Source organism: Ipomoea nil, unplaced genomic scaffold (genome assembly GCF_001879475.1).
Source record: "Ipomoea nil cultivar Tokyo-kokei standard unplaced genomic scaffold, Asagao_1.1 scaffold1407, whole genome shotgun sequence".
Lineage (NCBI taxonomy): Eukaryota > Viridiplantae > Streptophyta > Magnoliopsida > Solanales > Convolvulaceae > Ipomoea > Ipomoea nil.
Genome location: NW_017617835.1, coordinates 2,471,166 through 2,496,082, shown reverse-complemented (window position 1 = coordinate 2,496,082; position 24,917 = coordinate 2,471,166). Strand labels below are relative to the sequence as shown.

General features: G+C 33.4%; 2 protein-coding genes across 3 annotated transcripts; both read left to right on the top strand.

The window, feature by feature from the left end:
* The first annotated feature begins 3,664 nt into the window (after nucleotides 1-3,664).
* On the top strand, nucleotides 3,665-8,056 carry LOC109186464 (mitochondrial-processing peptidase subunit alpha-like). The gene is made up of 13 exons (XM_019336454.1): nucleotides 3,665-3,850; nucleotides 4,470-4,709; nucleotides 4,802-5,098; nucleotides 5,193-5,360; nucleotides 5,475-5,642; nucleotides 5,748-5,828; nucleotides 5,988-6,054; nucleotides 6,212-6,309; nucleotides 6,558-6,630; nucleotides 6,719-6,789; nucleotides 6,914-6,963; nucleotides 7,391-7,503; nucleotides 7,599-8,056. The coding sequence occupies exons 1-13, from the start codon at nucleotides 3,812-3,814 to the stop codon at nucleotides 7,649-7,651; spliced, it is 1,518 nt and encodes a 505-aa protein (XP_019191999.1). The 5' UTR covers nucleotides 3,665-3,811; the 3' UTR covers nucleotides 7,652-8,056.
* Nucleotides 8,057-17,131: 9,075 nt separating this feature from the next.
* On the top strand, nucleotides 17,132-23,077 carry LOC109186112 (NAC domain-containing protein 102). Of its 2 annotated transcripts, none has more exons than XM_019336022.1 (7): nucleotides 17,132-17,297; nucleotides 17,685-17,934; nucleotides 18,214-18,391; nucleotides 18,515-19,110; nucleotides 19,583-19,882; nucleotides 20,117-20,224; nucleotides 22,260-23,077. In XM_019336022.1, exons 2-7 carry the CDS (start codon nucleotides 17,806-17,808, stop codon nucleotides 22,350-22,352), a joined length of 1,404 nt encoding a protein of 467 aa, XP_019191567.1. In that variant the 5' UTR covers nucleotides 17,132-17,297; nucleotides 17,685-17,805; the 3' UTR covers nucleotides 22,353-23,077. The 2 variants fall into 2 exon arrangements, with proteins under 2 accessions (XP_019191567.1, XP_019191566.1); XM_019336021.1 differs by having other exon boundaries at nucleotides 17,132-17,580.
* The last annotated feature ends 1,840 nt before the right edge of the window (nucleotides 23,078-24,917 follow it).

Here is a 24,917-nt window from a genome sequence, read left to right as displayed (position 1 = left end):
ACCATTGCTGGAATAAATCTTATAGTCAAGGGTTTATTTTGTCCAAATTAAAAAACGAAAACCAATTTCAAAAAATCGCAATAGTCAGAGAACCTTTGCTGGAATTAACTCTTACAGGTTAGGTTGACGTGGCTCCCACATATAATGTTCTTTGTATACATGAATGTGACGTAGAAGCCACATCAACATAACTTGTAGTTTTCTTTAATTTCATTTAACTAAAGACAATATTTTAAAAAAAATTAAAATAATTTACATGACGTACATGTATACAAAGAAAATTACATATAAATGTCATATCAATATAATCTACAATAACATTTAATTTATAGGTTAAAAAAATATTCTAATTACACTTTTTTAAAGAGTTCAACAATTAATATAAAGCCTTTTATAATTTGAATATACAATTAATTTATCCTAAATAGTTTGTGGGTTTATTTTTGCCTTCTCCCCAAAACTATAAAGCTCTGAAAAAGCTCGTGGATCTTGAATGCAAGAAAAGCCTAAAGGTTCCTAATTAATTTTAATCCAATTATTACACTGGACTAGCTCCAGGAACTACTCAGACAGAATAAAGAAACTAAATATTAAAGCAATAAATAGAACCATGCACAGTAAATGTTCTCGCAATTCGGAGCCTCACTCCTACATTTGCGGGGCCACTCACGTTAGCCCAATCTACTAGATGATCAACATGGAGTACAAGAGAGAGTGCATTACACACTAAAGCATAAACTACACTACTCCAACGCACTACTCCAGCATCACCATGGATTTGACGTGCATGCTATCTTCATCACAACGTACTTGAACCAACTGAGAAACCTTCAACACGCGAATATATTGATAGAAAAAACAGTGGAGGATTTGAGGAATGATATATATGGAATTTTAATCCTTGAATCTTAAAAAATAATGATCCCAAAGTAGCAATTTATAGGAATAGATAGATAACTTCTTGGTCTGAAAAGTGCAGTCTAACTCCTCAAATTAAGCTGCTCATTTTGATTTAAAAGACTCCCTGAAAATAGGGTCTTGACTAAGAGATCTTTGACAGAGTTTCTTCCTTGTTGTCTCACCTCCTGGCGCTGATCAGTGACTAAAAACTTAACTAATTTTGACAACTAATTTAAGCCAACATAATAGGGTCCAATGTGTAATATTTTTACACTTACAAGCTCTATCATTATCTCGGGACATCATTTCATAAATGAAGGTTCATAAACCTCGTGTTTGTTGTTTAGTTATACATGGACATAAGAAAGACACCTAGTAAAGCTCGAAGTAGATCAATGTACTAATTGACTTAATGATAATCGCAGTTAGAAAATTGTGTCCAACAAATTTGATTGTTCACGACGTTTTAAACGTTACTTGAGTATTATCGCACTTGTGTGACTATGTGAGTCATGTTCTTACGACATTTATTATGGAAACAAATTTGTATTTGTATCACACTATCACATCATATTTTTTTTCAAAATAATATTGACTCTATTACAATGCAATATCTGTTCATAACTACTTTATCAACCAAATAAAGCATAAAGAACCAATATCACATTCACTGAGGCTCAAACCCACAACCTCCCTTATGAAGGAGCAACTTGGTGTTACTTTTTTGTGCAAATTTAGACGACTACATAATTACATATTATATGTTGATAAAAATCATGTTTATAGTCAATAGATCTCTTACCGTTGAGTTTGCACATCAACCTCATATTACATGTAAAATCTTTGTAAAACGTAAACAATAATAATGTGCACGCATTATTACACATGCAACTAAGTGAAGGATACAAGGGATTTGGTCAAATCAAGAAAACTTATAGGTAACATCTATGAAGACTTATAGGTAACATTTATGAAGATTTTTACTTGTAACATGGTAAGCATACTATTTGAGCAAAATAGTTGGGGTTCCAATTTACTATAATTAAGTTTTAAGGTATTCAATGTTACAAAGTCTTTGCTTGAAAGAGCATCCCCTAGAGTGATTTATGCTCAATTTTTGTTTAGTGGCGGAGAGAGAAAAAAATGAGAGAGAAGGTGAGAGTTATTATAATTTATAGAAGAGGATAGCGTCGATCTAAACATTTTATAAGTCTGAGACGAAATTTTTTTTTAAAAAAAAAAGAGCCCCTATATGAAAAATTCATTTTTAGTTATTATTTAAAAATGAACAAGCAATACGTTAAAAATGTGGAACTATAATAGAATGAGCAAAACGTGTGTTGAATTCATGCTTGCATGATTGCTGTGCTTATTATTCATATTACAAGCATGACTATTTGTCTTACTTTTAAATGTTAGATGTTGTTTCTTTCATTATTTTGTATGACAACAAATGAAAATCGACATGAGTTTGTTTTTATATCTAATTGAGAAATTTGAGGAAACTAAATTTAAAAAAAAAAACCATGTTTTAAGGGTAATTTTAAATAAGAAGTAATCATGAAGACGCATTTTGGCCATAGAGGCGGGTTACTTGGAGTTTAAATGTTATTTAGATTGTTTCAATTTTTCATTAAATGATTATGATGTTTTGAAAATTTTATTCATAACTCTTCTTTGTAATTCTATTAACTGTTGTATTTTATATATATATATATATTTTCACTTATACATAAATGCTTTTAGATGGCATTATATATAATAAATTTAAAAATTTGTGTATAATAAAAGAACAAAAGTCTCCTACTTTTGAAGCACAAGCCACAAAGAGCCATGTATACCCCACCATCGAGGTTCAGTCCTGTAACTTTCCATAAAGGAGAGTCACATATGTGCCATTTGAACACAAGGTGCTTGACAATTATATACTATGTATTTATTTGGATCATTCACAAATCACAATCATTATTATATATATAATAATTGATCTATATTACATTTATTACAAGTATTAATTAATACAATTAATTGTATCTTTATATAAATATTAATATAAAATTTATTTATTATATAAATTATATAAAGTTATAAATAATATATTTTATAAACTTTATAACTTAATAATATTAGAATTACAAAATAAAAATATTATATGTAAACTATATTAGTATTAAATACAAATTAAATAAATTATAATTACACAAGCGCTATCAAAAATAAAATTCAAAATGTCGTATAGGACCAGGATCCACAACATAACGATTGATACTAAAATATGGCAAATTATGCTGTGCAACCATGTGCACTATTATAGATTCATAATTTTATAAATATATATTCATAATTATAGAGCTATATGTTCATAATTTTTTATGTTTATATTCCCAATTGTTGAACTCTGTATTCACAAATCACATAATTATATGTTCATAATTTGATAACTATACAGTTTAGAAATTATGCATCTACAGTACATAAATTATGAATTTGCAGTATATAAATTATGAATCTATTGTATAAAAAAATTATGAATCTACAATTTAAAAATTAAGAATTTACAGTGTAAAAATTATGAATATAGACCCGTGTGTATCGTGCAGGTGCACACGATTGCACATCATAACAATCCGTATCATTTATTGATTAGATTTGGGCTTGAAAGGAAGTCCACTTCATTCGCACGTAACTGCATAAGGGCCCAATAGGTGGCACGTGCCTAAAGCCCCGCAATAGGAGGGGGTCATACGTGCCAGGATCCTAGTTCGCCGGTCTTCAAGCCCCCAAAAGGCAACCAACTCGCAAAGCCTCTTTCTTTCATCTCCTCCGCCGTTCATCCCAAACCCTCGGACTGACTCTCCGCATCTTCCAGAGCTTTCTCCACCGCCTCACTCATCAATAGATCGCCGGAATCATGTATAGAACCGCGGCTTCTCGCGCCAGAGCCCTCAAGGTCCGCCTCTAAGCTCTCTTCATACACATCTATCTATGCACACGCGACTTTGTGTATGCTTTTGCTTGTGTTAAGATTTTTTTTTTTCAATGCTAAAAGCGAGACTGAATCAGCTAGTTTTGTGTTTAAACTTTCAATATTATTTTTGTTTTGTGTTTTTGTCGTTGTTTTGTGTTGCCTTGTCTTTGTTTATAGATCTGATATGCAGCTCATTGATTACTGTATTTATTGATCTTGAGGAAATATGTAGATTTTTATTATTCAATGGAGACGAGCTTACCTAGAGTTAGGAAATTTATATTTTTAAGGAGTATTTTCTTTCTGTTTGTTTGTGCCAAAAGAAGTAATTGTGAAAAATTGAAACATGAAACATTTTCGGCAATGATGGATTGGATAAAATGTTAGGACTGAGATGTAGGAAGTGAGGGAATATCAGATCATTGCATACAGGCAATTCTTCTTGCTTAAGTTCTTAAGCTTGGATTACATGCTTGCAATTACTGTAGCTTTGAATTTTGGAAATGGGGTTGCTTGGTGGCACATACATAGAGTTTGTGTATTTATTTAAATCATTGTACTTAAAAAATTTCAAATGTTTGGGTGTTGAATGCCATAATAGGGCCGGGCCAGCAATAGGGCATTGACCAGATTTGCAAGTTCGACTGCTGTTGCAACAAATTCATCCTCTGGTGGCCTATTTAGCTGGTTAACTGGTGAACGGTCTAGTGCCCTCCCTCCTCTAGACTTTCCACTAAAGGGTGTTACTCTGCCACCTCCATTACCCGATCATGTTGAACCTGGGAGTACCAAAATTACAACCTTGCCAAATGGTCTTAAAATAGCATCAGAAACATCAGCGGTATGCCTGTCATGTTTTCTTTTTTTCCCCTGAATATCATTTAGGGTGCTTTTGTTTAAAATTTTAATAACACAATAAATTCATTGGATCAGAGCCCGGCTGCCTCAGTTGGATTATATGTTGACAGTGGATCAATCTATGAAAAACCAGCATCATTTGGGGCCTCACATCTCTTGGAACGAATGGCTTTCAAAAGCACATTGAATCGCAGCCACTTGCGTGTTGTCCGAGAAGTTGAAGCTATTGGTGGTAGTGTTCAAGCTGCTGCCTCAAGAGAACAAATGACTTATACTTATGATGCTTTGAAAACATATGTTCCTCAAATGGTGGAGCTCCTTGTAGATGCTGTGAGGAATCCTGCCTTTTTGGATTGGGAAGTTAAAGAACAGGTATCTTTTGATAGTTAGTGAAACAGACTGGACTTTATACTTGAAGGCTATTATCATGGATTTTTTATTGAGTTGTTTTGTCTCATCTGTGCAGCTCGAGAAGATGAAAACTGAGATTGCTGACTTCTCTAAGAACCCACAGGCCTTACTTTTGGAGGCAATTCACTCTGCAGGTTATGCTGGCCCCTTTGCAAATCCTCTGTTGGCAAGTGAAGCCTCACTTAGCAAATTGGATGGCACAGCTTTGGAGGATTTTGTTGCTGTAAGTGTTTATAATTTATATCAATGATTTCCTGAAGTACCTTCATGATTTTTTACATCTTTAATCTTTACTCTATTTGTTCATCGCTTTTCTTGATCTACTCTTCTTTTATAGGAGAATTACACAGCTTCTCGCATGGTCCTTGCTGCATCAGGTGTAGAACATGAGGAACTGTTGAGGATTGCAGAACCACTGCTCTCTGACTTACCTAACGTTCTTCGTGCTGAGGAACCTAAGCCTATATATGTGGGGGGTGATTACCGTTGTCAAGCTGAACAAGGGGTGCGTCTCATTGCTCTTTTGCTCTTTTTTAAATGGTTCTCTTTATTTATTTTTTTAAAATTTCTTTTATCCCTGATAAGTTTCTTTAATTTCGGTTGTGAACAGGTAACTCATTTTGCCCTTGCTTTTGAACTTCCTGGTGGCTGGCATAAGGAAAAGGATGCAATGACTTTGACTGTGCTTCAGGTATTGTCATTGTATATGATTCCAATCACCCAATTTTCCAGTTATAATGATGTGCACTTGCATGTTTCCTTGGATTTTATCTTCTGTATTCTTGAGTTGCTAACTTGATACTGAGTAGAAATCATTTTTGTGGACTTGCTAATTGTGAGGATTTTACAGATGCTTATGGGAGGGGGTGGTTCTTTCTCTGCTGGTGGTCCTGGAAAGGGAATGTATTCAAGGCTATGTAAGTGCATCAATATGGTCAATGATTAACCAAGTCTTATCCATGCAGGACATAGATGCATTTACTTGAATGGATTCTTGTTCTCTGTATTAATTCAGCAATTTTAATTCTCCCAACTAACCTTGCTCTTATATCATTTTGCTAAATCCATGATCAGATCTTCGTGTATTGAATGAGTATCCGCAAGTCCATGCGTTCTCTGCATTCAGCAGCATTTTCAATAGCACTGGGTTATTTGGAATTCAAGCAACTACTGTAAGAATTTATTTAATTACTTTACTATTCTGATTGATGCCAAAATGTTTCTGGAGATATGATGCCATATGGCAACTTGTATCTCAACAAGTATGCTTGAGAAGTTCTTAAAGATGATTCTCATATCGCGTGCATATAGCTAGCAATGTTGATCACAACGTGCTATAAATGATTTTTATTTATTTGTTTTCCATCCTATTTGCATAGTGTATATTGCATGAACTGAAGGTCTTTATTTCATGCAACAGTCTTCTGATTTTTCATCAAAAGCTGTTGATATCGCTGTTAAAGAGCTCACTGCCATTGCAAGTCCGGGTGAAGGTTTGAAATTTGGCCCTGTAAAACTTTTCCATTAATCTTTCAAATTGAAGAACGTTGCTGATGATCTCTGTGTCCTTTCACTGAACAGTTGACCAACAGCAGCTTGATCGTGCTAAACAAGCAACAAAATCTGCCATTTTAATGAACTTAGAGTCCAGGGTACCGAATGTGTTCTTCTGTTTTCTTGACATATTACTTTCTTTTGGCAGATGTTCTGTTTTTTTTTTTTAAAACCACTACAATCATTTCTCTTATGTGCTTATGGTTGTTTTCTGTCTTGTAGATGGTTGCATCAGAAGACATAGGCAGACAAATTTTGACATACGGAGAGAGGTGACCCTTGCTTATGGTGTTTTCATGTTTAGTTTAGTTTTTACTTTTGACACAAATAATGGTACATGACACATGAAAAAAGTGTGACTAAAGTAATGCTGTGTTTAGTTTTGACTTTTATTTATTTATTTATACTGCAATACAAGTCAAATGACTTGTGGCTCAAAAACTTCTAACTCCGTATCATGAAAAACAGAAGAGATTAATCCCCAACTTCCTTTCAATCCACAAAACAGGAAATTATGTTTTGGTTATGTCTCTACTTTCTAAACTGCTACTACATATTGTAGGTTGCTAGCCTTTTTCTACCATATATACGACTCTTACTGTTAAAAGGAATTTCAGATATATATAAAACATAGGAAATTCAATGCCCATTTGAAGTTTTGATACGGAGTATTTATGTAATTTCTTTTGGTTTCCTTAGGAAACCTGTGGAGCATTTCTTGAAAGCCATAGAAGAAGTTTCAGCAAAGGATATTGCTTCAATTGCACAAAAACTTATATCATCTCCTCTTACCATGGCGTCCTATGGAGACGGTAATTATTATTACTATTATTCTTTTCCCCTAAAGAAATTGTTAGCTGTATTTGGAATTGGAATGGAGTTGCTCACTTTTTCTCATTTCTGGCAGTTCTTTATCTTCCAAGTTATGACACCGTAAGCAGCTGGTTCCAGTCCAAATAATTTTCTTTTTCAGCTGCAGCCAGTTCCAGTCCGAATAATTTTTTCAGTGGGAAAGTCACAAGTTGACAACCTTTTTTTTGGACATTTGAAAGTTTTTGAGCTACCTTTTGGCCATATTTATGGAAAAAATAAGTACACTCTTAAACTATAGGTGAATCTTAGATTGCGAGATACAGTCGAGGCAATTTGGTATGCACAGATTCTTCACTGTATCATGTATGATTCTTGTAATTGTTTCCTCAACTGTTCATTCTTGTTTCGTTGTGAAACTTAATTGGAATATTTTGGGATTCAGGCCCCTAAGGAAAGACCCAGAGCTGTTGACAAAGCTCATATGATTCTCAGGTTTTTGGACAATACTATTCCCAGTCTGGGTAACAATAAATTGTGTTTGGGTTTTGCCAATATGCCCTTACAATTTTCTCCGAGGCAATTAATGGTTAAATGGGTGCCAAAGTGCGTGTTATGTTGTCTTTTAAGACTCATTTTTTATTTTCCTTGTACCAAAGAAACAATGTTTCTAATGGTTGTTGGATGATAATCCATGGTTTATTGGGTTAGTTTTTATCAATGATCAATAAGATTAAGCATCACTAGACAATAAAGACTGTCTTGGGATGAAATCTCTTGATCGTGTACCCGATTGCATTATAGGTTAAATATCACAATGCAATGTCTTAGGACAAAATCTCTTTAGTACGGCACAGTGCTATGTGACAATTAATCTACTTTTAGTTCTTATAGACACAGGAGTGTAAATTAAACTAAATTAATTATGAGGCATTTTGTCCCCCATTCCACAATTAAACAAGATGTTAGCATAGTGGTCATGGGCATAGAGTTTGGTGCAGCACACAACGCACATGTAACGTCCTTGGGCCCTTCATACTCCATGGACCAGCCTTACACTCATATATATGTGTCGAACTGGTTTCGCCTTGCCATGGGCTTATCAGAGGCCCTTCATACCCCATGGGACCAGCCTTACACTCATATGTGTCGAACTGGTTTCGCCTTGCCATGGGCTTATCAGAGGAATAACAATAGCTCCCGACCATCCAGTTGTACCCTTCGAATCGCATCGGTTCTCTTCATAGTCAAGTTCAAGACTACCAACAGGCTCCCTAAACTTAATTGGATCGCGTGCATGACTTAATCAGCCCTTAGTATCTAAGGCAGAACATCTTTAACACTATTGACGCTTCTTTTACCCATTTGGCATGCTAACCATTTGGTACATCCATTCTTTGGGTATTAACATGGTCATGAAATACTTGACAATAGGGTAGAGAAATAGGCAGGACGACATCATGGGTCAAATCATATGTTTGGGGCCTATCTCCATTATTTCAGGTATATTGTCTTCCGGACCAACTTTTTGTTTATAATTAATTAAATATTTATTTTTCCAATTTGTGGTTTGGAGACACAAAAAAAAAAAAAAACGGAGTAATAAATAATGGAGGACAAAACGGCGGTCATGCACTCATAACTAGCCTAGGCGTTGGAGGTTGGTAGGATATCCAAAGATTAACACATTACGCTGATTAATTACAATTACTAGATTTATTATTATTTATTTATTAAATTTTATTTCTTTTGATATGATTAATATTTATTAATTAGTTTCGAATTAATTAATTAATTAAAAGGAAGCTAATGGTATTAACCATGTAGCTAGAAACTTGCAAGCATATGTTTCATCGTAAGGTAATTATTACACTTCCCTAAGATGATTAGAATTGTGGCACTCTTATCTCTTTTCCCCCAAATTTTCTTCTTTCCTTTTTTTCTTTATGATAGTTGATACAAACATCATTGTCAATTTGTTTTACTAATTAACACATAATTAATGATTATAAAAGGTTGTTGTGATACATAATACAAGTTATGTCAATAAGTATACCTTTTTTTCCGATGACAAGAAAAACCCGCTGTCATTATCCGATAGTGTGCACTGGGTTGACCTTACTTTTGTGTAATAGCGCGCAAACTATACAAAAAAAGATAAATCACACTAGGAAGACATTATGCTACAGGCGCGACTGAAAGGGGTTGACAATAATTGAATTCTTGACCTTCTAGTATAACAATCATGCTCGATTTATCCACTCAGTCATTCATAATTTAAATTTTGAATTGATGTATCCAACAGAGAGGCAAACTTAAAATCTTGTGATTATCTAGTCAATTGTCCAACCAACTTATCTCGCTGGGGTTACCCCATCGGCTAATAATCCAACTACTAATTAATTATTAAATAAAGTTAGTTAAATGTGTACAAATTTTGGACATATATATCATTATATTATCGTATACTAAAAGGTAACAAATAATTCCAATCTAACTCTGACCGAAGGATCATGAAATGTATTTTGACAAACTATAATCCAGCTGGAGCATATCAGCTTGACTCCTCAATAATTATCTAAAAAGAGTTCTCAAAAGAATTCATTAAAACAAAAGTCTTGAGATAAAACATCAGCCGAGGGGAGGGGGAATAGATTGGGTTGCCATATAGCTAGGAAAAGTCCCAAATTTTGTTGTCAAAACCAAAGAAATAATCATGCAATTAGAGGAGATGAAGTGATAATTATTGCTTGTCCAATATTACAAAAAGTCAAAGATTGATAGAGAAATTTAAGGATGGAGTAAGCAAAAAGGGAAGGCCAATATTAGATGAACCTAACACCCAAAATTTTCATGTTGGGATATACATAATAATATTGGGAGTCACACCCAACTCACATGACTACAACACCCATCCTCCAATTATTAATGGAAAAAAAAAAAAAAAAACTTGGCCAAGCTTACCCTTGCGTGAGAAATAAATTTTGTGGGCATGACTCGAGTTGAATTCGAATAAGTCGTTCTTACAGTAATCGAGATACTGGTTTGCATGCGGTATGCATTTTTTTTTTAAAAAAAAAAAATCCAAACTTGTTTATTAGTTACCAACTTCAATTATCATATTGGACAAGAGGAATAAAATTTTGATGGGTTATTCTTTGGTCATCTTCATAGTTTGTCATTGCTTCTTTCTTTAACATATTGGTTTGTCTCACTCTTTTATGGTCACAATCTTTCTTTTTCTTTACTCACTTTTCCCTCTTCCTCTCTTGCTTGTGCAAACACTAAAGGAAAACACATATTATTCCCATTGTCACTACCCAAATTTAGAAATATAATATTTTTAATTAGTTTGAATATAATTCCATGGCTCCTCCTACCTGCTTCTTCCATCAGATCATATATCAATTTATATATATATATATATATATATATATATATATATATATATATATATATATATATGAAATTATATATGTATTGATGAAAAAGGTAGAAGGGAGGAAACAAAAAGAAAGATGAAGATAGTAATGATAGTGTGTCCCAGCATGGGGAGGTGAAATGTAGTAATAATTTGGTGAATGTTGGAAAGGGTTTAATTGAAGGTAAAAAGTTAGTGAGATTGAGTGGTGGCCAGGCCAGTTTCAGTATAAGGACTTTTTCGATTAATCATTAATGTTTTAGCATGCCTATTCATAAGCTAACCATTTCACAACCTACCTCATCCCATTCCCATAATATATATATATATATATATATATATATATATATATATATATATATATATATAGGCGAGTTCAGGTGCGGCAGTGTCTTACGGTGCGGCAACACCAATAGTTCAACAAATATGCACCATCAACGTTAGGAAAATACACCACACAAAATAGAGTAAACAGAGTCCTGCATCACCAAAATGGTGTGAGTAAAAACACCATACACTGTTCGGAAATACACCATTGGGGGTGGTGAGTTATATGGTGTATTTTTTTGAGTCTGTTGTGTATTTTGTGATGTTTTATTACATTTCATTGTGGTGTGTTTTTATTACACTGTTGGTACATATTGTTAACACTGTTGGTGTATTCTGGAATTTGACCGCACCGCCGCACGGTAAAACCCCGCCGCATATGAGCGCTCCTATATATATATATATATATACATACATACATATACACACACATGATACATCCCAAGATGCCATGTTTTTTTTTATTTAATTATTTATATAGATAAATATTATTATTTTAATTTTTATAAAAATATATATTTTTAAAAAAATATTAATCTAAGTGGCATCTTAGGTAGCATCTTACGTGACAGGTGACTTAGGACTTATGAGTAACATGATATTATAGGTTAAATAAGTTAATTGCACAAGCATTCAAAAAAAAAAAGTTAATTGCACAAGTTTAACAAGTTTAAGGATTTAATTGAATATTTTTTAGTTCGAGTTTCTGATTGCACGTTGGTATATAGGTAAATGGTCTATTTTATCTTTATCAAAAAAAGAAGAAGAAGAATATAAGGCCAGTCTTAAAGATGTTACATGCATTCATATTGGTTCGATCTATGATGTTTTTGTTCTTCCTATGTGTGATGCATGAAAAGAAGTTGAAATTGTAGGTGTCATGAAATTCTGGACCCATAGCTAAGTAGGTAGGTGCATCATCCATTCAATTATCCCTATATATAGCATTTCAATTCTATATGTATTTATTAAACAGTGACTATTAAGTACACTAAAAGTATTATATACTATATAGTACCACCGTACCATATTAACACAATATTCCTATTTTTTTTTTAAAGAAAAAATATGTGCCAACATGCATATAATCTTTGTAATTGAAATTGATTTGACTAATGTTATACTACTCAAGTTTGTTATGCTCTTCAGCCATGGATTCATTTGTTATGTTATTTGAGTTTATTTGGAGACGGTACTAATCAAATTCACATGTTATTTACCGATTAACAAAAAAAAAAAATATATTATGAATATTATGTTAATTGAGATGTGACTTTCTCCAAAGCTCCCACTTATGTATCATATCATCAAACTTAATAATAGTAGACTCTTCCTCTTCTCATTGAAATCAAAATTGCCCTAATTTCTATTCATTCAGTTCTTTTTTTTTTTTTTCCCTCATTTAACATTCGATATCTCCATCACTTTAATTTAATACTAATTTGAATTCGACTTAGGTAGAGTTTGACACCACAAAATGCATGCATCCAACGATCCTAGGGGTGTAAATGAGTCAATCTATTTGTGAGCTATTTGGACTAAATTCGATGAATGTTCCAATTTAATTCTGTTGCTGTCGAGCTGAACTCAAAACTGAGTAGTTCAAATAACAAATTAAACATAATTCAAACTTTCTAATATTCAACTAAGGATAGCTCAAGAGTCTAATTTAACTTTTATTTTTTATAATATAATAAATTTGACTATATAAAATGCTATTCCTGATATATAATGTAATATTACGTTTTTGTTATGATATTGTAAAACATTTCTTAATATATTTTTTGTGTAAAAAGTAAAATTAAAAATCTTTATTCATTTTATTTTAGCTAAATTAAAATTAAAATGCCAAATGCCCAAATATGAGAAAAGGGTCGGTTTCGCTCTGATCTGATCATTGCTTTATCCGAGGTGGCGTACGGCGTTTAACGTTGTTGAATTCCAAATTGGGTCGGGCACGAGGCACAGAATGCCAAGATGATTTTTTTTTTTCTTTCTATTTTTCTATTTATTTATTTATTTATTTTAAAGAGACAGTACACAACCTGTCAAGCTAGCGATAGAACATCCATTTAACGTAACCTATTTCTTTTATATTTAATAATGTCCTAAAATAATGTTAGGAGGTCCATCGGACGGTATTAAACAATAAATAAATAAATAAATAATCGAAGGCAAAGAAAACAGTGCAATGCTGTGAGGGCTCCACCCACAAACATTAGTCAATGGTCAACTTAATATATGTGTAGTCAAAATATGGTCTCGGCTTATGACTGCTTTTTATTTTAATTTTGTAGGGATTGGATTTTTAAAAAAATAAATAAAATAAAACAAAAGAAAAATATTTGAACTGACCACTCATTTCTAATTCATTACTTTTATTAATTCTATTTAAATTCTCGTTAACACATCAAATAAGTTAAATAAAATAATACTAATATCTCATAATAAAAGATGTTATTTTTTTTTTTTTGAAAATAACATCTTTTATTATAACATTTTTGAAAAGATGTTATTTTCAAAAATTATTTATATCACATCTTATTATATATAATGTATATGGTCTGCCATTAGTGTCAAACTCTTTATATTTATTAGGAATATAACCAAATAAGGGTCATTGAACCTTAAAAATCAACAATTAGGTCCCTAAATTAATCAATTTCAAACAATTCTTTCAATTTAAAAGTTTCCAACAGGTCAACAAGTCATCCTCTAAAATTAATTATTTTTTAAAAAATAAATTTTAAAAATTAATTATTTTGAAATTAAAAAAAAAAAAAAAAAAAAAAAAACTGGACTCCGGCCGGAGACTCTCAGTCTCCACGGCCAATTTCTTCGTCTGCGGCCGTGGAGATGAAGAAACCGGCCGGAGACGGCCGGAGTCTTGTTTTTTTTTTTTTTTTTTTTTTTTTAAATTTATTTTTTAAAAAATAACTAATTTGGAAGATTGACCTATTGGAAACCTTCAAATTGAAAAAAATATTTGAAATTGGTTAGCTTAGGGACCCAATTGTTGATTTTTTAGGTTCAGTGACCTAATTGAATTATTGTGTGCAGTTTGATAGCCTATTTGACCCTTATTCATATTTATTATTTCAAATTTATTTATGAATCTTTTTTTTATTGGAACAAATTAAATGAAATTTGGTACAAAAATATATAGAAACTCAAATGCAGCATTACAATTACATAATATATTAGAATTTTTTTTTTTTTGTTTTTTTTTTGTTTTTTTTGTTTTGTTTTGTTTGTTTGTTTTTGTTTTGTTTTGTTTTTGTTTTTGTTTTTGTTTTTGTTTTTGTTTTTTGTTTGTTTTTTTTTTTTTTTTTTTGCCATTGGAGCAAAATGTCAGACAAAAATTAACAAATATAATCATAGCCACCTGAGTTGTAGGAACACTGCTCTGAGACCTTTCATCATTTTTAGTTTTGACTATCCCCTCAAAAAAAAATTAATAATAGTAATAATAATGGTGAAAAATAAAAATAGAAGTAAACAATATGAGCAGGCCATCCATTAGTGGGGTCCACTATTTGCATGTGTACAATATATGGAATTATTGTATGTATATCAAATAAAGTATTATGAGATATACCTAAAATTAGAAGAAAACAGTGAGGGGTCAAGAACAATTGAGAGACCAGTATAGAATGACTTGCACAACTTAACAAATAAATAATGTAGATATTGACTATGATATATATATATATATATATATATATATATATATATATATATATATATGTATAGCAATATATATGTATAGAGGAGAATGATCAATTAATGATAGATGTGGGCTAGGTAAAAATTACATATCAAATCTAATCGTTGGTCTGAGATGACCAAAGGACGGTAAAATAAATGATAGGACCGGTCTGTCCTATTTTTGTTGTACTGATATTATGAGATCAGAGCCAATAGTACCTCGTACAAGTAGATATACTATACATGACTGTATTAATACGGGTGTTAATTGGTACTTTTAAAATATTCATATAAAGAAATAAATTATGCAATTTAAATAGTATGCTAAAACACATGATGGGGATATTAATATACTAATACAAATTAAAAAATTTAATTAAGCAGGGTGGTGGTGGTGGTCCATCAAGTACACTGCTCATTTGCCTTGCATATCAAGCAATCTTTGTACCCTCTCTCTCTCTCTCTCTCTCTCTCTCTCTCTGAAACATCCATGCCAAGAGAATCATGATCACCACTCCCAGCCCAAACCCCATGTGAGTAACTATCATTTTAATTTTTCTTTAACCTCATATTGCATCAAATTATCATATTATTTTGTTTTGTTTATCCTAACACAAAGATGTCTTTATATATGTAACTTTAATTAATAATTTCCCTCATTTAATTAATATAAGCTTCTCCCTATCTAGCTTACACTACCCTGTATGTATACCCCCCCCCCCCCCTTTTAAGTAGTACTATATGTGCTGCATGGAGAGAAGAACATATTAGTAGTGTTTGAGTGTATGTGGATTATTTCATAATTAAGTTATTTTACAAATGAAAATTGTCCATATATACAAAGTTAGATGTATATATATACTATAAATGCAGCATACATATATACATATACACAAAAAGATAATTATGAAAAAGTAGAGCATGGAGTACATGTTTGATATGGATTTGCTATGAGGGAGAAAGTGTGCCAAATACGGTATAATTCACTCTTTAAAATGTCGGTTGTTTTTACCTATACATGATGGCATACATGTATAGAAGTTTAAAGAAAACATGATATATAAATACAATGTATTTTGCAATATGAAAATTTTTAAAAAATAAATTGTGGAAGTGTTTAAAATATATTTGTCATGCGCTAATAGATACGGAGTACTATATATAATCCTCATATGTATATCTAGGTATATACAATTTATACATATTTAAAGAAAACAGGAAAATATGTATCTTTTTTTAATGCTACTGACATTGTAGTATCTGTTCAAACATACTTTCTCAACCTAAACCACGGAGGCTCATGCTCGATCTCGTGACCTCCCATATGGAAAATGTCACTACATGCCATCTGAGCACAATGTGCTTGGCATACATCATATCTAACTAGCTATAAGACAATTTTGTAAAAATAGATGGTAAAAGTCTTTTTTTTTTTTTTACTACTTTAATTTATTAATCTACTCAAGCACAAAAAGTCAATATTACATCCACTGAGACTCAAACCACAACATCCCATACATCCCATATGGGTGTCACTAGACCACAATTATGGTCCTTAGCATCGTGAAAGTGTTTAAAATGTGTTTGTTCACTGCTGGAAATTATGAAATTTCCGACCACCTAAAAGTGATCTTAAATCAAGTCGAAAGTAAAAAGTGGTCGAAAATAGCAACAAAGGTTTTTTCGGATACCAAAAGTGGTCGGAACAAGGTTTTCGACTTTGATTTAAGATCATTTTCAGGTGGTCGGAAATTCCATAATTTCCAGCCGTGGTTATCTAACTAATACATAGATGATTCAAACCACAACATCCCATATGGATGTCACTAGACCACAATGTCCTTTGACATCGTGAAAGTGTTTAAAATGTGTTTGTTATGTGACTAATACATAAATATTATGCCCGGACAGCTCAGTTGGTCACAAAAGTAAAGTTTGAAACAATGACTCAGGATTGAGTCTCACCGGCTACCGTAAGGGTCACAATGCGGATTGTAAACATTCCATTCAAAATACGGTATAAAAATCAATATATATAAAACCTTGTGTACCCAACCGGTATGGTACCTAGTAGCTAGGTGTGCTTTTGAGAAGGCGTTTCCGTAGCTTTTACTTTAGTTGTCAAGGTGTATACTTATAAGGGGACTTAAATTACAAATACAACCGGTTTAGAAAGCAACCAAAGAAAGAAAGAAAAAAAAAACACCAGATTTTCTTGCGTTCTTTATTTCTTCTCTCTCACATCAGATACAAATATACAGCCGCAGAGAGAGAAACATCTAAAATTCTCTGCTGCCCAGATTAGCAAAGCGGAGGAGGAAGAAGAAGAAGAAGATAAAGGTGAGTGCAGACAGCAGACAGAGAGAGAAAGAGAGAGAGAGAGAGAGAGTCTGAGACACCTTTTCCTTTATCTCTTGAATTCATCAGTAGTATAGTGGCAGGGTGCAGCTGTCCTTTGAGTTAAAGTTAAGGAGCAAATTCTGGTGTTTTTCAGTGCCTAAAGCTTGCTTGGTTTTATACGTCTCTCCTCACCTCCTTTCTTCTTCCTCTCCACTGTTTTCTTCATCATTAATGGCCCCTTTTCCCATCTTTTATCTCACCCTAGATTAGTTCATCTCATATGGTATGTTAATTATTAATTAACCTCAGTTTATCTTTCTTTCCTTGAAAAGTTTCCAGTTCCACACCAAAAATTCCATTTTTTTTCTTTTGATTTCTGTCTTGCAGAATTGAAACACATACCCTTATGGGGAGAGATTGCTTTCACTTGAGTTGATGAGAAGATAGAGTTATTAGATTTTGTGGAAATTAGGGAATATATATAAAAGTGCAGAAAGTTAAGGAAGAGATGAATAAGAACAGCAGTCAAGTAGGATCTATCAGCAGTTCAGATCTCATAGATGCTAAGCTCGAAGAGCATCAGCTTTGTGGATCCAAGCAGTGTCCTGGCTGTGGCCACAAGCTTGAAGCAAAGCCGGTATGTTATGTTTATCACATCAGATTTTTCATTCAGTAAAAGAAAATAAAAAACAAAAAAGAATCATAGTATATAGAAACCAGAATTATGCTTGTTCCTTAATTATTCTAATTTATCTCATTTCACAAAACAGTCATTTTCTTCTTTCTCTCTCTCTCTCTCTCTCTATACCCTTTGTATATTGTATATATTTTTGGAATTTTTTTTTTTTTTTTCTGGGGAGGGATATAATGATATATGCAATGGGTGATATGATTTTTGTATATATGGAATTTGCAGGACTGGGTAGGTCTACCAGCTGGGGTGAAGTTTGACCCAACAGATCAAGAATTGATAGAGCACCTTGAAGCTAAAGTAGTAGCTAAAGAATCAAAATCTCATCCATTGATTGATGAGTTCATCCCCACCATTGAAGGAGAAGATGGGATCTGCTACACTCATCCTGAGAAACTTCCTGGTCTGTCTTCTTCTGCATACTTAATACAAAGGAAAAACAACAAAAAAATGTTAACTTTAATTGTTCGTTTGTTTAATTTGTTACACCTAAATAGACCTAACAGACTTAATTGTTGTTTATTAGGTGTGACGAGGGATGGGTTGAGTAGACATTTTTTCCACAGGCCGTCGAAGGCGTACACGACGGGGACACGGAAGCGGCGGAAGATACAGACGGAGTGCGATTTGCAGGGCGGCGAAACGCGGTGGCACAAGACCGGAAAAACCCGGCCGGTGATGGTCAACGGGAAGCAGAAAGGGTGCAAGAAGATACTGGTTCTGTACACAAATTTCGGGAAGAACCGGAAACCCGAGAAGACCAATTGGGTGATGCACCAGTACCATTTGGGGCAGCACGAGGAGGAGAAAGAAGGGGAGCTCGTTGTCTCTAAGATCTTTTATCAAACACAACCCAGGCAGTGTAACTGGTCCTCCGCCGCCGCCGTGGCGGCGGAGAGGAGCATTACTTCCGGCGGCGATGACCCGGCTAGTAAAAGGGACAGCGGCGGGAGCGGGAGCTGCTCTTCTTCGAAGGATAATATGAACATTCATTCCCATGGAGATGAACTTTCTGTGGCGGTTGGTGCCGCCATGTCTAGTTATAGTGCCATGGAGATTCAACAGCTCAAAGCTACCGCCGACCATTTTAGCTTCCTCCCTTTCCGGAAAAACTTTGATGAGGTAATTAAATTGTTAATTAATTCATTAATGTTTTATTTAATCTCTCTACTTCAGTTCACTGTTTGCATGCAAATTAAACATCCTTGTATCCGACGCTACATTATATATACAACGTTAATTAATTAAGTTCGACAATCTCCATCGTTAATCACATGCATGTCTCTTTCCTTAAGTATCATCACCTTCACATTGCTTAAGCATGCAGCATGAAAGTTATGCTACACTTATCTTTGATAACAACAACAATATTGTATTCTTTTGGTAATCCCAGTCAAGTTGATCAGACTTTTGACTCAGTAATCACGACCTATTGGTCTTTTTGATTTGAATATATCCATCTATGAACAATCTATGTTGGTTTGGGTTTCTGGATTAACTCGAAAATGAAAATAATGTTTTTTTGTCTTTTTTATTATTATTAAAAAAAAAAAAGAATTAATTGTTTTAAGGATTTATTATTATTATTGTGCAGGCGGGGATTGCAGTGGGGGCGGAAGCTTCAATGGGGAGGGAAGTTCCGGCGACAGGCACGTGCGAAGGGCGTGACATCGCCGCCGATCCCCACCGTGCGCATCACGTGACGACACACGACCCCCACCACCACCACCATCACCAACTGGCGGCGGCATTCCACAACATAAGCAGGCCGTCACACACCATCTCCGCCATCATCTCTCCGCCGCCGCCGCTCCACCACCACCACGCCTCCGTCATCCTCGACGACGACCCCTTCCACGTCCCCAGAATCATACTCCCCGGCGATAACTTCCAGGTAAACTATAACCCAAGAAACCAAAAACCCAAACAAAGTAAAACAAATTAAAGAATTCCCAGTACTATAATGCGAGCCAGGAACCTAGGAAACAAGTAATAATTCCATGCTTTTACCCATCTAGGGTTTTTAAATTTATTTATGTTTTTTCTCTTGTTGGAGACAGTGCATGATCATATGCATGATTATGTTTGGTCTGTTCTAAGCAACACAAAAAATGAATGTTTTTTGCAGCAATCCCAGCAACAACAACAACAACATCATAAACTGGGAGGAAGGTCTACTTCTGAATTGGAAGAACTCATAATGGGGTGCACTACTACTTCCAGTGACATCAAAGAAGTAAGCCTATCTACTTTAATCTTCTTTAATTTCTTTTCTTTTAATTTTAATTCCCCCATTATTTTTTTTCTTATTTTTCTTTAATTTCTTTTGCATTATTAATACCACCAAGCTAGCTACTAGTATAAAAGTTAATAAGGATGAGAACTTAAAGACAAGAAAGATATCATATCATATGCTTATTCCTTTACATATATGCCCATTATTATAACACAGCTAAAGGGGGATGGAGGAGAGCGGGGGGGCATAGCAGACTTTTTCTTTTCCTCTTTATCTCTTTATTCTTTCCTATTTTATGCTCTCAGCTTCTAACTCTCTTCAATTAACTCATCTCTGGGAGGTTTGGTTTATCGTTGGGCTACTTAACTTATGCACATAAGTATACAATTTGATGCTGAGTCTTAAAGTTAAATGAACGGACTTAGGGTATGTCGTTAATGGGGTTCAATATATAGTTCGGCAAAGTTGAAAAATCTGAGTTAATAATAATAATAAACTCATGTCCTCCATCTCCATTAGGTAAACCTTTGAAATTTTGAAAAGAAAATATCACCTAACTACCACCATTTTTATTTAAACCACGTAGTTGAATTTTATGAGTTAAAATAATATACATTATGAGTTAGAATAATGTACTTTATGTATTAGAATAATGTACATTATGTGTTATAATAATATACTTTATGTGTTAAAATAATGTACATTATACTTTAGAATAATGTACATTATACTTTAAAATAATATACATTATGAGTTATAAAAATATATGTTGTAGTGGGTTACGTAAATAAAAAAAATTACGCCAAACAATAGTCCACGCAATAACTGTTGATAACACAGTATGTAGTAAGTTAGATTCATGGGCTTTACTTGTAAAGAATATATATTATACAAGGAAAGAACAGACAACATAGTTCTTCTTAGATTTTCCATTTCCTCGTCGCTTAGCTTTCTTGTAATTCCATCCCTTTTCCTTCCATTAAACTATACATAAGTTGTCACTTGTCACTTCATTACAAGTCATCTTTATCAAGGTGAAAAATGAGATAACATAGTTAATACAAACCCAAATTCTAAGTTAGAGGGATTTGACTCAAATTAAATCTTGTGTATATTTTAGCTTGGATTTTTATCGGTAACTGATATGGATGCATCAACATATACAGTGTGACATAGGCAAGACCAAACCCTTTTACTTTTTCTTTTTTTTAGATGATGGTAGAAACCCGCAATTATTGTCCGAAAATGTGCACTAGATAAAATCCACCTTTTGATCCTAGTCAACAAGAAAGTAAACTAACCTAAGTTGTCCTAGTTGATCGGTTCAAATAAAAAAGGTCAATAGAATTGGACCTTCCTCTCATTGGATAGAAGTCGAACTTGTAACTACTGCGTATAAATCAAGTTCCATTGTTACATAAAGGATATCGAAACTCATCACCCTCTTCCTAGTACTCTTGGCCTGGCAACTATGGAGAAGCTAGCAGAAACTGCATGGGAATGGCATGAGCATTTATGTAGCATATCATCAGAACATACATTTTAGGATTTTGTTCCTTAAAAACTTGATGGGATGGGAGTAAGTGTTATTGGGATCTGTCGGTCTGATATGTCCCAAATGTGAAACCACAGGCCGTGAAATGTGGAATGTGTACAGGGAGAGAGAGAGAGGCTTACGTACGGCTTCAATTCTTTCAGCTTTTGATAACCGAAAGAAGAATTGGGGGACGAAAAATGAATCAAAGCAGTGAAGTTTCAAAAGCTGCTTTCTTTTATTTTGAAACCCTTAGCTTTGCATGCAATAAAACAAAACAAAAAAAATGGCATAGCTAAATCAGTTAATTAGTTACTCGAATAACAAGGAGAAAACATTATTTGTCTTTTCTTGCACTTTTGTTGTCTCTTCACTCCACCTAAGAACAGATCAAAAACATGGGTGTTTCCTCGGCACTACTTAGAATGTACACCGGATAAACCCTGTCTTGTCTTGTGATCTTAACCGTCAAATAACTTTGGGTTTGGTGCATGGTTGCAGGGCTCATCAATGGCGGCTAACCAACAAGAAACAGAATGGCTGAAGTACACACCCTTCTGGCCAGATCCTGACAACCCGGATCATCATGGGTAGAAGCAAAAAAACAAAAAAAGAAGAAGAAAATTAAAGAAAAAAAGAAACCATCATCATCATCATCGGATCCCACAGAGACATGCAAGGTCATTTTCACCATCATTATAGTACTTCTCAAACACACATATATACACCCAAGCCAAGGGACCAACAACATAGTTCCTTGTTCCTTTTTCCCTTGTTCTTGAACTCTTCCCTAGGCTTCAACTGAACTAACTGTTCAACAACCCAGGTTGGAAAAATCAAGAAAAAGTAAAACAGAAAAAAGAAAAAGCAAAAAAAGAAAAAAAAAGAAAGCCCTAGAAAGGCTGCTCTCTTCTGACAGAAACCAATGTGGGGGACTACTAAAGACCCAAAGAAGAAGAAGAGGAGAAGAAGAAGAAGAAGAAGAAGCGAATCCTATATTGCATCAAAATCATAACCATTATGATTACACTATCATCTTTATATATGCCTACTAGCTAAGCTATAACTATATATTCTTCTTATTTATTTCTTCTTTATTTTTGTTTTTTTTTTTCCTTACATATTTGTATAATTTTTTTCTGTTAACACCACAGGATTTCTGCAAAGTGCATAGGAAACTTTGTTTTGTCGAATCTTACGTACGTGGACAGTCTTTTTTTTTTTTAGTAGAGATAGAATACTTGTTGGGATATATATAGAGAATATATATATATATATTTCCTTTTTACAGAAATGAAATGTAATGCTGATTTATAATATCGCATTGATTATATTGATGCCTTACTTTCACACTACTTTTTTTTTTTTTTTTTTTTTTTTTTTTTATAGAGTTGATGGAGATTACTATCTTCTTTTAATTTGTTCTTCTGATTGTGAAGGCTTTGCTTTAATTGGCCTTCCTTTATAGCTTTCCAGCATTAAAGCATCACTGTTTTGAACAATGTACGTTTGTGTGGCATAACATATTGTGGTTTTTCATTTCACTATTTCTTTTATAATTCAAATTGAAATTTATTTCAAAGGTAATTGTTGTAGCTCTAGCTTAGTAGCCACGTTTCCACTCAACAATCCCCTCCAAACACCTGTTTTGATACAATCAAGCGCTTACACTACATCAAAAGTTATGGTTAGTAGCGAAGACACAACTTTATTTCATTATATATAGTTGTGTAACACTCAATGCCACGTTTTAATAGTAGGGTATTGGACTAATTTAAGGCTCTGCATGCAGGCCCGGATTTTGGGCTGTGCAAGCTGGGCTACCGCACAGGGCCCCAAATTTTAGAGGGGCTCAAATTTTAGAAGCTCAATATTTTATTTTTACCTAGTTAGTTTAGAAATAAAAATTAAAATTTTTTAATTAAACTTAAAAGGCTTTATAAAGAAATGGTAAGAACATGTATTTATTGTATTTTAACTTTGAGGTCTAAGGTTCAAAACTTGTGCACACTATTATTATTATTCCATTCCATAATATGTCTATTTTTACTTGTGCGTTGCACGGAAAAGATTTGTTATAATCTTTAAATTATAACAATGAATATTATATAGTGCAATTGATGAAATGAGTTGTATCGATTATGTTTTTTTATGTTATCCTTGCTTGAATTCAAACAAATAATTGCCCAATTATCCGTGCAGTGTGCGTGCGATGCACGGATAATTTTTTTTTTTGTTATATATTTAGATAATAAAATTACGGTATTAGTTTTATAGATTTTAATTTTGGTAGGGCCTTATTTATTTACCCGAACAGGGCCACAAAAATCTAAAAACCGGCCCTGTCTGCATGCGAGCCTCTGCCCAACAATTGTTATACCGCAATGGGTTGGGGCAGGTCATATGGTTATAACATTTCAACACCTACTTTTTAAAGAATCACGAACCCACTTGAGAATCACAAGTACAATCTTTTATTTAGATTCTCAAATAGCATCTTCTCGAGACTTAGCCATCTTTCCCAATATATATCTCACGTACACTTGTCTTTTGGTGTATAATTAACATTTCAAAGTTATTAGAAAATTAATGCCCCATAGATAGATGTTACTATTTTAGTTTGATCAATCATACGACTATATCATATATCATTCACTATAAAACTAATTAGACGCGGAATCATGAAATCTTTAATAATATACACACATCTTGTCCATATATGTTGGAAAATGGGAATTGCATATTGAAAATGTAGCTATTTTTGTAGCTAGACTATAAGATATGCAATGAAAACCAATAATAGCCCATTTTAGGAAACATAGAATCTTGATAAATTATTAGCAGCATGCGGAGCTAGCTAGAAGCAACACAATTCACATTATAAGTGCAATCTAATCCCTTTCCTTTACTTGTAAGTAAGTGATCTTTCTTACTTTATTCTATACCAGATGCGACACCTTTTCCTTCTGCATAAATTTATACAGTAATTATATTATATTTAACAATATATGTATGAGAGAGAGAAGAGAGAGAGAGAGAGAGAGAGAGAGTAACGTGCAGTGCATGGAACTTTATTATGTTTATCTGTCTTTACATATACTGGAGTTTCATGTAATAAAGGTAATTATAGATGAGGTAGTGAAAGGCAGCTCTGCTGCA